Raw genomic sequence first — 12,421 nt, forward strand, 5'->3', positions numbered from 1 at the left:
TGAACATAAGGCAGGTCTTGAGCAATGCACTCCTGGAACCATGACTAGGGATAACAGTTGCAGGTAAAATTACAATGCTTTGAGTGTATTTTATTTGCTCACATTGAGAGAGTATTTAATTATACAGGAACAGTTTCCTCCTGTAGTACCTGCATCTGATTCTTCTCACTCAGTCCTAAAGTACAGCCTTTGTCTGAAAGAGGGTGAAGTTATTGGAATTTAATGATCTTGTTAATATCACTACTCCTGCTGTTTTCAGACAAGCAGAAGTTCTAAGAGGCAGTCCGTGGCTTGGTGCCTGAGAGGTTGTTTTCCAGTGGTTATTCAATGCTTATTTATGTTGCTGCAGTACTTAGGAGCCTCAGTCAAATGCAGGGCCCTTGTTCTAGGTGCTTTTTAGAGGGTTACCAAGCATAATAATCTCATGTTCAGTAGCTTAGGACCTGACACAACTGTCTTGTCTAAACTGTGAAAATGGCTGCGCTAATGCCATGCGTCTGCCTTCCTTTTTTGCTCCTGTAATGGCACTCTCTTGCCCCAGCTTGTTGGTGCATTAAAATCCAGCATCTCATCCTCATCTCTGCATTTGTGCAGTGCTGCAGTCCAATTCTGATGTTGGGTTTTACATCATGTCTAACCTGCAGCGTTGTGAGGTGCAGGGGAAGGGAGTGAGGAGGAGGGAGAAGACAGTTTGAAAAGTATGCTGGACTTAGGAAACAATTGTGAGTATTGAGAGCTCATGATTCTGGGAGCATGGAGAATGAAAGGGACAGGGAAGATGAGAAGTGAGCGAACAGTGATTCCCAGGAGACTTGGCTGCCTCAGCAAGGAGCTGCTTTCCCTGGTTTCCCCTGAGAGATGGGGTATCTTGAAGGTGGCTTGCTCAGAGGGTTGGGCACTAAAATCCAGTGTCTCCTGTGTTGTCGTGGCTTTCAGGGCTGAGTCTGGAGGGTTTGAGATGAACTGTGTGCTTTGTGAATGGGAGCCCATACAGAGTTTGTATTCTGCTGTCCTCAGAGGCTCAGCAAAACGTACCCTGAGCTCCTTGCAGAATTCCTGTCTGGTTAACCACTTTCTAGTGAGTCTGTGACAGAGTCAAGTGTTTAGCAAGCCTCACTCGATTTCGATGTGGCGACTCTGTGTGTGTGCTCTCAGTTCAGGCCATCTGTATGGCAGAATAAGTTGACCAGCAGTGAAACAAGTCACTGCATTTTCTGTCAGGCTTGGTCTCCTGTTAGGTAAAGTCAGTGCCTCAGCTATTGCCCTCTCCAGTCAGCACTGACTGGGTGAGAGAGGCAGTGAAGACATTCTGGTTCCTGTGGTGGGAGATCTCACAGCATGGGTGTTAGCCTGAGCCATCAGTAATTCCACCTTCAGCTCCCACCAGACTCAGAGCAGCCTGCAGCAGACATGCTCCCTTGAGCTGAGCCTGCTGTGAAGAGCAGCCTCCAGGGAAAGGCAATGCCTCAAACTGCAGTGGCTCAGGCCTTCAGGCTCCTCGTGCACTGTGCTGAAGACAGCACAGCTCAGCCAGTGGGTGGTGACGTGGTGTGGGATCATCACCTAATCTACAGGTTAAATTTCATTTGACATGTCTTGCATTTATTTCCCTCTCTATAAAATCTGATCTAATGTAGGTACAAGTTTGGGGTTTGGGTGTTGTTTTTGTCAGAACAGACTCTGTTTAGGTATGGGCCCTGCAGCCCTGCGGGTCCCAGAATGTCAGTGGAGGTTGTACTCAGGACCAGGGGAACGTGTGTCATTTGTAAAATCACTTCAGCCTCTGTGTATCTCCTGTTTTATTAACGTGATTAAAGCACATGTTACTGTCCAGTCTGTGCATGGTATTTCTGAATTACTGAGTTGTGTGTACAGAATGTCCCAAACAGTGCAGTGATTATTGCTGACTGACAGCAGTGGTCGTCCTTAATTATGCTGTTGATTAGCTGCCAGTTCCTAGGCTTGAGCAAGCAGAAATTAAAAATGTAGCTGGCACAGGAACCTGGAGTGCTGAACAAATGAAAATTGCCTCTATAATACTTCTAAATCCCTTGGAAGGGCTACTTGGAGAGAGGATAAATGCACTATATTTCTACTTCTTCCTTTAGTACTCAGTATGGTCTAAAGGTCTCTTGCCCTGCATCAGTAACAGCTGAAATGCTCTGTACCCTCTCTTGTTGTTTTGTATTCTGTGCAATTGTATGAACTTAAAAATCCACTTTGTGGGTCATTACATGGTAAACATTTTGCAATGTCAGTTTGAAGATCTGTTCTCAATCCAGAAATTAAGCCAGACTCGGACCTGCTCCCCAGGTCTCTGTGTATGCACTGAAGAGCTCAGAATGAGTTAACTTTCCTGCTTGTTAATTTGGTATAAACTGACAGAGACATCAGGGTGATGCCCTCATTGATGCAGTTGTGCCGTTTCTGCCTCAGAGCAGATGCTGCACTTCCCTTAGCTGAGCTCACAGAAAATCCTGTGTGTGGTGTGATCCTTCCCAGGCTTTAGTGTCAGCTCTCAGGAGCTCAGCGTTGTGGATAGGTGATAAAACATCCCTTTCCTGCTGGGACTGCTGCTAAATGATTGAAGCTTCTCTTTGGAACAAAAATCCCTTTAAGCCCTCACGAGTGTTTTGGTTCAGAACACGTTTTCTTCCTCACTATTTGGGTGGGTGACTGTTTGGTTAAGGCATGATGGGTTGCTCACCTTGACGCTGGTAGAAATGTTAGTTACACTTTTAATAGCACCATATTAGCTAAGCTTGAGTATATCATGCTCATTAGTAGCCCCAAAAATCTTTCAGGGACTGTTCCTGTTCCACAGGACAGCAAAGGATGGTTTAATGTAAAGTGTTCTTCTGTTCTCATCTCTGTAAAAATCACAACTGTAGAGGGGAAATAGGAACTCTTGTAAGTTCAGCCTCGTCGCTGCGCTACCTAATGCAGAGAACATCTTTTGCAGGGATTGCCCTTTGGCTTATGATGGAGAGTCAGCAGGAGATACACTTTGTTTAGGCCTTGGTTAGAATGGAAGTTTCTGAGAACTCAGCTGAGGAAATCTGCCCTTGGCTGAGGTTTGGCCCATAAGGCTCCTAAGCTCCTTGTTTGACTTGAAGACCTGGGAGATGTCTGTCCTTGCTTTCCAGCTACCATTCTGCCTACCTTTGTGGTACAGACTTCGTGCTTCTCAGTGCTGAATCCCAAGGTGTCAAGAAGCTTTCCCGAGGTGTGGAGGAGTGGCAGCCTGTGTGCTCCCCACAGAATGCAGGAGGATGTGCCTTGGCACTCCTGATGCCTTTTAGCAAGAGCAGGAGCTGTTGGTCTGGGCTTCAGTATAACCTGTTTCAGGGTAGGCAGAATGTGGAAAGTGAGGTCTTTGATGATGACATTTTTCCTTGAGGTTTTACTCTCACCCCATTTTCCCTAGCAATTCGCAGTGTAGGACAAGATCCCCTTGTGACTGCATGAATTTTTGATTTCTTTTCATCCTCAAAGTTCCAGCAAGGTTCAGTATTCAAGGAATAAAGATACAGTTCCAAGGCCGTTAGAAGTTTCTCCTTTGATTTTTATTCTTTTTTAATTAAGTTTTTAAAATATGCCAAGAGGTGACAGCAGGGAAGTGTCAAGGACAGAATGAATCTTACAGTTCTCACCATAGTCATAGCAGTTCCTCATTACCCACAGAATGACCTCAGTGGTTGGCAGAGGAGTTTGTGGCTTTCCTAGCAGGATGAGCACTGGAGATCCTGAACCCTTCCTAAATGGCTCTTTTCAGTGCTGAGAGCTGAACTGCATCGTGGCTTTGTAGTGTGTCCTGTTGTCAAGTGTGTGTGTTAGGAGTTTAACACAAAGCTGCTGCAGGTAAAGAAGCCTTGATCCTTCTGTTCTTGACATCTAGCTACGTAAACAAGCAGTTGACCACAGCACAGGCCTGTGAGCAATAGAGTTTGATCCCTTTGCCCTTAGCAGTACTCAAAATGACAGTTCTCTGAGGCTTCAGAAAAGAGAGCACAGATATCTCTCTGTCTGGGCATCCTGGAGTTTTTCTGCTTGTTCTCTCAAGTACTTCCAAACCTGAATGGGGTGTGGGTTAAAGGAACCCCACTTAGCCTTTTGCCTCTGGTGATAAAAGGGCCGTATGTAATAGCTGAGCTCAGATGTGGTTGGACAGTTAATGCTACAATAAGCTGGTAAAAATATGAAATTACAACCTCAAGGTTTTTGCTGTGTTCTCCCATTTTCCCTCATTTGCACTCAGTCCTGTGCCATTGAGGCTCAAGAAAAATACCCTTACTGTGTCTTGAAGTGTTTTTGCCTATATTCATTGTTTTGCCTGATTTGGCAGCAGTACCTGAGCAGTCTGTGGGGCTTGGAATGGCACCAGGGATTTAGTGTTCTGACCTACAGGGGAAGAGGAAGTGTCTTTCCCCACACAGCTCTCACCCAGAATATGGGAGGGTTGAATTCAGACCGTGCACAGGGCTGGGCTTTGGCTGCTGGAGAAGGCTGTGTGCTACTGGAGAGGAGCAGAGTGCAGGCACCCCAGTCTCAGGCATGGAATTCTGTGGGAGGTAATACAGATCCCAGTGTGCAAGGGCTGTAAAACCACACATGCTGGACTTCAGCTGCCTTCTTATATACAGGTTATTATTGGCTTTGTAGGGGGGGAGTAGGATAGGCACATGTTCTTTTAGGGGAGGAAATTGGAGTGTAGCAGAACTGTGAGCTCTCATGGGTTTGTTTCTGCTGCCTTGACATACCTGAAATGTGGAGAATATCAGCTGTAGCTGAAGGATGTTATCTGTTTACATAGGCTTACAGCTAGCTAGGAGTGTTTGATCACAGCAGTCTGGGAAAGCCTCTCTGCTATTGCCCTACTTCTCTGCGTGTTGTGGGTATTAAAGTTACACCAGAATGTGTGAAGTCTATTTGTGTTGGCAGCATACAGACTGAGCTCTGGGGGTAGCTGCTCATCCAGAGCAAAGCTGTGCAGATGCTGTGCTCGCGGGGGGATGTGAGACCCTGGACTGCAAGAGAGACCAGAGAGACATGGCATGTCATGGCTCAGCCATTGCCCTCTGCTGAGCTCTGTGCACCCAGCAGTTTGTGGCCAGCGAGGTCAGCGAGTAGCCGTGGAAGGAAAACGCATGTTCTGCTCTGAATTCCTTATGAAAGTTGCAGAATTTATTGCAGGGTTTGCTGTGAAAGAGCAAAAAGGCACGTGGAAGTTGGCTTGGGTTATAGCTGCCTCCGTTCCCAGCGGTTCCTGGAAGGAGACACAGAGTCAGCTACTCACAAGGGACAAAGCCTTGACATCTGCTTGCAGCTATGGGGACAGCTCTGTTTATTCCCACTCTGGAGAGGTTTGTGAGGGTATTTCTTAAAGCTCTTCATTCAGAAAGATGCTGTGCTGTGGAATCAGCGGTGCCGGTCTGTGTCCTTTGTTCATGGAAATGAGCCGCTCTGAGGCACGAGGATGTGTCTCTGTCGTGTGCTGTGGCAAGTTAAACATTAAGAGGACTCAGGGAAACGTGCTGCAGTGAAACTGGATGGGATTGCTCAGGGTCATCTGGCTCTTTGAGAATTCAGCCATGCCAGCCTAACAGAGCACAGGGCAAGGAGCAGCACTGTTGATTCCGTCAGAAATAAACCAACAGTGAATGCACTCATTTTAGCCACGTCCCTGTCCAGGCTGAAGTGCTGCCAAATCACATTAAAAGGAAAGAGGTGAATTTTACCTTTCTTTCCCCCCGCCACGATTGTCACAATGAGGATGTTATTGACGTGTTGGATTTGCTTGGTTTGTACACACTGGAAATAATTCACCAGTACTTCTTGTGTTGCACAGTTTGGGGTTATTTTTCTCTCTGTGGCTAAAATCTTATATGTAAAGCAAATTTTGACACCTGTGCCTTATTTTTCCAGGTTTATTCATTGTACTGATGATTCCCCTGATCCTTCCTTGGACTATGAGGTAGGACCGTGTGTGATTTCCAAGTGGTTTAAAGGAGTTGCTCCCAGGCTGGTGCAGTTTGTGCCTGGGGGTGTGTCCATAGAACTCGTTTTCTTTGGCTTGTTGCTGTTGCTTGGGCAGTGAGGGGAGCTCCAGTCCCAAGGAGTTCATTTAATTGCAGATCGGGTGAGCTAAAGTTCAGCTTTGTGAAGTTTCCTTGCAATCTCCCGTGTCTGTCAGGTTTTTGACAGGAAGGACAAGTTCAGTAGCTGAAAGTCACATATTCCTGGTGGTGTGCTGCTTGTGGGAGGTTCCTGGGGGAGAGGCTTGCTGCAGTGTCTGGGGACACCCTGCATTGCTCTGTCATCTCTTGCTTCCTGTGTCTGTTACCAGGCTGAAATGTTCAGCTGGAGACGCTTGAAACTGTCAGTGTGGAGCTTTTGTGGTAGCATCCAGTCATGTCTCTAATAGTAATCCTTGTGTAAATACACCATTTGTCACCGTCCTGTGGGCTGAAAGGGCTTCAGAGGAGTGAATGAGCCCTGTTTATTCTGAAGCACTGTCGAATGTGCTTTAAAGACACAGGACGTGTAAAAGTTGGCACAGAGTTTTGTGCTTACACTGCAGTTAGCAATGTAATGTCATCTTAGCTCACTGAGGCTTTGCTGCTGCAGTCATGGGGTGTTGGGAGTTCCCAGTGTGCAGCAGCAGGAGCTGAGGCCTTCAGAGGAATGGATCCATCTGAATACTTCAGCTCAGGAAACACAGGAGCTTGAGAAAGTGCCAGAGATGCTTTAATTACCAGGCAGTCTGTCCTATTGACTGCAATAGTTTGCTTTCTATTTCTGCCCCGTGTCCTTATTTCAACTGGTTTGCGCCTCCAGAGGCGTCACAGAGTTCTGCTTGGGTGTGTACCAGAATAGAGGGTGATGTGGGTAAATTTAATCCCACTCTGCAGCTCCTGGGAGCAACTTCTGCCAATTCCATGGCAGATTTGTTGTGTTGTACAGCAGGGTTTGTTTTCCATGCTTTATCACTCATGTAACCTGGAAGCTGTTTCATAAATGATTTCACAGTTACAAATACTGTACAAGGGGGAAGAGTGTAAGATATCAAGGTGGGAAGGGGCTCAGGAGGTCTCCAGTTCATTCTCATGCTCGAAGCCAGGTACGCAGTGAGTACAAAAGGGGTTGCTTGGCATTTTATCAGGTCTGGTCTGTAAACCTCTGTGGGCAGAGGCTGCATAGCCTCTGAGGGAGCTGTTCCAATGCCTGACAGGTCCTCATGGTGAAAACATTTCTGACATCCAGTCTGAACATTGCTGCTCTAAACTAGCACTAGACTGTAGAGGTGCCTCTCAGCCAGAGCATTCTGTGATCCTCTGAAATTAACAGTAGCTCTAACTGCTGTGAAGTAGTTACTAAGATGATTCTGTGAACTGCAGTATCTTAAAGGGTACAGCAAAGCTGTAGGCCTAGAAGGCATAACAGCTGACAAAAAGTTCCCTGTTACCTTTCTGAAACAATTCTGTCATTTCTTTTAGCTCGTGCTCCGCAAATGGTGTGAACTGATCCCTGGGGCAGAATTCAGATGCTTTGTCAAGGAAAACAAGCTTTTAGGTAAGGGTTTCCTTAGAGACAAAATGATTCTGAGGAGTTTCTCTGGTTCCTTGAATGAGAGCTAAATCCGAAGACAATTCCTGTCACACCTCGTTTCTGACATTGGTGGTTTCTGCTTTCTGTAGCTGCAAGTGTGGTGTGCCACTCTTGGCTTTCCATTGCATTTGGGACTCTGTCAGCACAGCACAGCTCTCCATGGCAGGGGGAGGGTTCTTAGTTTAATTGTTCCTTCAGCGACTTCACCCAGGGGCTGTTTCTTGAATTTCTGTTCGGGAGCAAATTGTGTCAGCTCTGACTTCTGGAATGAACACAGAGTTGTGTGGCTAAAACGTGGCCCCATGTGGATGTTCTGGGCAGCAAGTTGGGGAGGTCAGAACACACCCACAGGTGCATGAGGTGTCTGAGTCCATGTGATACTCAGTGTGGCTTGGTCAGAAAACCTGTCAGTCTGTTACTCTGGTTCCAAATCCTAGATGTGAAAGGTTTCAAGTGGTGCTGCACAGTGAGGGGACCCACGGGGAGCAGGGGGTGCTTCAGGAGAACAGGCACCTTGTGCTGGAGCAGGTGTGTCAGGCAGCTCAGGGGTCTGTTTGGCTGCATTACACTCCTCTGGCCGTGCTGACTGTCCTGCTGACTCCAGCAGGAGCTGAGACATCCAGTGCACATAGAGGTGCTGGAGTTGAGGGTTTGCTCTCAGGCTGAGTACTGCTCTGGAGTTGGGATTTGATTTTCATGTGGTCTGCCACGGACCCCTTAGAGATGAGCAGAAATGCAAATAGCACAGGGCTAGTGCCCATTTGTTCTTAACATGTTTGAGTCATTCTGCCTGGACTTTTCTAACAAGGGAACGTTGTAGCAGTGGTGCGGCAGATCCAGACTTTACGGGAAGGAAGGTGAGGTTTGGGGTTTAATATCAACCAGGTTTGCTTATTGTCCCATGCCTACATATTCTCAAGCACTAAGATCCTTGTCTCCAAGTGTTCTGCCTGGATTCCTGATGACATGAAGGCAACAGACATTAGCTGTGTAGTCCCGTCTCCTTTTCAGCACGGTGACTGTGGGCTTGTTTTGGATGTGCCCTTTTGTACCTCTTGGGAGCTGTCAGCCACTTGTTGCTCCATCCTGTCTCACCTCTCTGAATATTGCAGAGCATACTCCCTGTTCTTTGATTCCTGCTCTGGGTGTCCCGTGGAGCTGCACACAGGTGTTCTGAGATGTGATAATCCACGTGCTGTCAACATGCACCATTCTCCTAAGCCCTTTTTATTGGCCGTTTCTTCTGGTGCTCCCACACTCATCTTCCCGTTCTGTGTCCACTTATGCCAACTGCAGGTTTATTACAGTTCTCTGTAGCAGAGTTTATCTTGCTAATAGCAGAGATTCTCCATTAACTTGGGTATTGCTTAATGCCTACTGAAGGGAGAAGGGCTGCGTCCTGTCCTGTTCTGTGCTGCTGGGACACCACAGCTGCCAGAGATCTGCATCACTAATAACCTCTGAAACATCTGAATGCAGATTTATTGCAGAACATATACGTAGTAATATTTACTTTCAGATGTCTGGCTAATTAAACACTCTGTACGTTTCATTACTAGGTTTTGAAATCTAGTGGATCTGCCAATGTGCGTTTTTTTAGCAAGCACTCCGGCTGCATCTCTCAACATAGCTCCAGGATTTCTCACGATGTGTTCCCATGCTCTTTACATTAATGAGCCTGTCAATCACCCTCAGGAGTGATCCTGGCAGTGCAGTGAATGATTTTCCAGTTACACATCTGCATCCCCTGAGATGCCACGTTCTCTCGGTTTTGGTTTTCCCACCCGAGTTCAGCTTTGCAGTGGTGATAAAAATTCAGAGTTCCACTGACACCATAGACCTTTTATGTGAACTCTGTGAAAAGCACACATGCCTGGAGGTAGTCAGCCGTGGCCCTGCAGTAAAATTCAAACTCTGTGGTTCGTGCGTGGCCAGAACAGCAAACTGAAGTCATTGCCACGGCTGTCTCGGGCGTTCTCTCTCCCCGTGCAGCCTGAGTTCCTCAGTCTGCAGTGGTGGGGCAGGTCCTGGTTTGACATTTGTCAAGCAGAGTGTTGCGATGGCTTGGCACATCCTGTGTGAGAACTTCTGTCCCTCGAGGTGTGTGCAAGGGGATAGTCCTGTGATGTCGCTTTAGACTTTTGTCTTGGAGACAAACTGATGTCTGGAATGAAGAGCTTGTGATGTAGCTGGGATAGTTTATCTAGTGTCAGACAGGCAGGAAAGCCCTCCAGGGAGCAAGTGGGAGCAGTGAGGTATTGGACTGTGTGCCATCTCGTTGATGTGGGGATCCAGGGTTTCACCCCGGTGCCCTATCAGACAGGTATTATTCCACACTTAAAAATGGGTTAAATGCTCAGATCTATCGTCTTTGCTGTTGTGCAAGCTTAGCCTCTTCCCCTTTCATTGCATGGTTCTACATTGTGGTCCCTACATCTGATGTGCAGAACAAGGCTTTTGACAAGAGTAGCCAGAGGGAATCAAACTGAAGGGAAAAGACAGGAACTGAAAACTTAAACATAGGTAAATGTTCCTTCTGAAATTCACTTCAAAATAGGCAAAGTGTGTACATAGGACATGAGGTTCACAGAGCTGTCCAAGGACCAGATTCCTACTGGAAGTACTTTGAGTACAGGAGAGTGAGAGTAAGTCACTGGTAATGGTTGCAGCTTGGGAGAGCCCCATCCCATAACTGATCACATGCCTGTGCCTGGGAACTGCAGCTTGCCTGCTGTGTTTGTTGCATGCCTAGAGCTCTTCATAACCAACTAAAATTTTTGGCAGGTATATCACAGAGGGACTACACCCAGTACTACGACCATATCTCCAAGCAACACGAGGAGATCTGTAGAGCCATACAGGAGTTTTTCAAGAAACACATACAGTATAAATTCTTGGATGAAGACTGTAAGTATCCTAAGGATATCTGTGGCTACACATCTCTCTTCAGAGCTATTGCTTTCACAGGGTTTGGTTATTTTCAGCTTGGGAGTCTTACAGCTCTTGTGGCTAGAGTATGAAGAGCAGGGAAGGCTTTGAGTGGCTATAAAACTGGCAGCAGGCTGGAGTTTTGCAGGAAAACACAACAAGTGAGTGAGAAATCCCTTCAGAATGTATAATGACTTCTTGTATTTTTTAAGGCTTGTATTTTACAAGTCTATTGTAAAATTTCATACCTGGGAAGTGACATGGGAGATGCTTGACAAAAGGCATTCACTAGTAACAACACTTGTTTATAAAGATGTTGTCAAGTGTTTGCTGCTAAATTATTGATTTATTCCTTGAAGAAGGGACTTCTAAGTTTCTTTTCAAGAAGTTTTAATAATTTCTCCTGGAACGTTAAGACACAACAGTTTAAGTGCTGGAACTTTTGCATAAGGGCCACAGTACTTGATACACCTAAGCAACCCAAGCCAATTGTCTTGTTCTTTAACTGTGAAGTCCTTTGCAAATTTGATTGGAAATAGTTCCCTGACATGGTTCAGTGAGAGTTGAACAGTGTTCCCTTGTGATGGATGATCAGCTGCGATGAAAAATATGATGAAGGGATTTCAGTTGGGTCTGGCATGGGTCAAACCTTGGTTTAGAAAAGTACGTAGACAAGAATTGTCTGGTAGTTGTATTGTCTTCTATAAAGCTTTGAAAAGTCAGCCTGTAGGTAAGTTTTGAACATGGTCAGTTGTTTTACTGAGCCCCCAGAGTCATCAATAGATAGGTCCTCTCTGACTGTCTGAAAAGGTACCTGCTAGAGCCAGTCTGTGTTCTGTTAACACTGCTGATCATTTGACTCTGCAAAGCTCCTTCTTTTCAGTCCGGAGGAGTTCCCAAGGACCACTGCTTAGAGAAGACTAGTAGAATCAGTAACTAATTTAATAGGTCCATAGCCTTTCTGAAGTAAGATCAGGCATCTAGGTCTGAGATTTTGATTGCTGTCTTTTCACTTTCCTCGGTGTTCCAGTGTTGGTTTAGCTGGTATGTAATCAACTGATAGATAAGAATTCAGGGCACTATTTCTGGAAATTGCTGCCAGGATTTAGGCTCTGAAACTGCTATCTGGTGAGCTGAGAGGTCTGAAGTGCCAGCTGATGTAAAGGATGTCAAGGGTGCCATCTGAGTTACCTTCTGGGAAAAGGTTTCAGAGTGACTTCTGGGGTGAAGGTTTGTTAACCTTTTGTCCTTAGGCACTAAGTGTTGGTCCATCTGCAGAGAAATGCCATGCAGAAAATGTGTTCAGCTTTTTCATGTGGTTTATTTTGCCACCTTTCATTCATCATTCCCCATCAGATCCCTTGATCCCCTGGCTGGCAGCATATGTGTTGTTAACAATAAAATCTGGGTTTGCTTGTTTGTTTGCTCTTCAAAGGAAAAGTATTACAGCTTTTTTCCTGACTTCTTGTTTTGCTGGGGAGTTTGATGCTGTTTGCTCTGCTTTTTCCAGTTGGTCTGGATGCATCTCCAGATGGAAGAGTTGAGTCAGAGTCACTGCAGAGTCAGAGCAGTAGGATAACAGATGGGTGAATGCTTTATAAATACTTCTAAATTACGTGGGAACCTTCCAAATCCCTTCCCCGAGAGCCCAGTAAGAACAGTGTTCTGGAGCCATCGATAGTGACTATAGAGTTGGCCCTTGGCTCACCCTCTGCTTTGAGCAGTTTCTGGTCAGGTTTTACTACAGTCTCCCTGGCACAGGGCACCTCTGCTGTGAGGTGATCCTGAAGAGGAGGGAACAGCTCAGGTTTTCCTCTGCCTTCAGTGTTGGTGATGACCTGAACTGTTTACCAGTGTGCAGTCTCACTGGGAACGTGAATCCTGC

The 12,421-nt window shown here is 46.2% G+C and overlaps 1 protein-coding gene across 1 annotated transcript in view; it reads left to right on the forward strand.

Annotated features, from left to right (window-relative positions):
* Positions 1 to 12,421, forward strand: part of CDC123 (cell division cycle 123) — a gene marked incomplete at its 5' end in the record, with an annotated part of 22,610 nt that overhangs the window by 1,561 nt on the left and 8,628 nt on the right. The window contains 3 exons of the mRNA XM_009081377.1: positions 5,926 to 5,974; positions 7,497 to 7,572; positions 10,393 to 10,515. Coding sequence (XP_009079625.1) covers positions 5,926 to 5,974; positions 7,497 to 7,572; positions 10,393 to 10,515 — 248 coding nt within the window. The remainder of the gene's footprint in view (positions 1 to 5,925; positions 5,975 to 7,496; positions 7,573 to 10,392; positions 10,516 to 12,421) is intronic.

This window comes from Acanthisitta chloris, unplaced genomic scaffold (assembly GCF_000695815.1).
Source record: "Acanthisitta chloris isolate BGI_N310 unplaced genomic scaffold, ASM69581v1 scaffold40158, whole genome shotgun sequence".
Classification (NCBI taxonomy): domain Eukaryota; kingdom Metazoa; phylum Chordata; class Aves; order Passeriformes; family Acanthisittidae; genus Acanthisitta; species Acanthisitta chloris.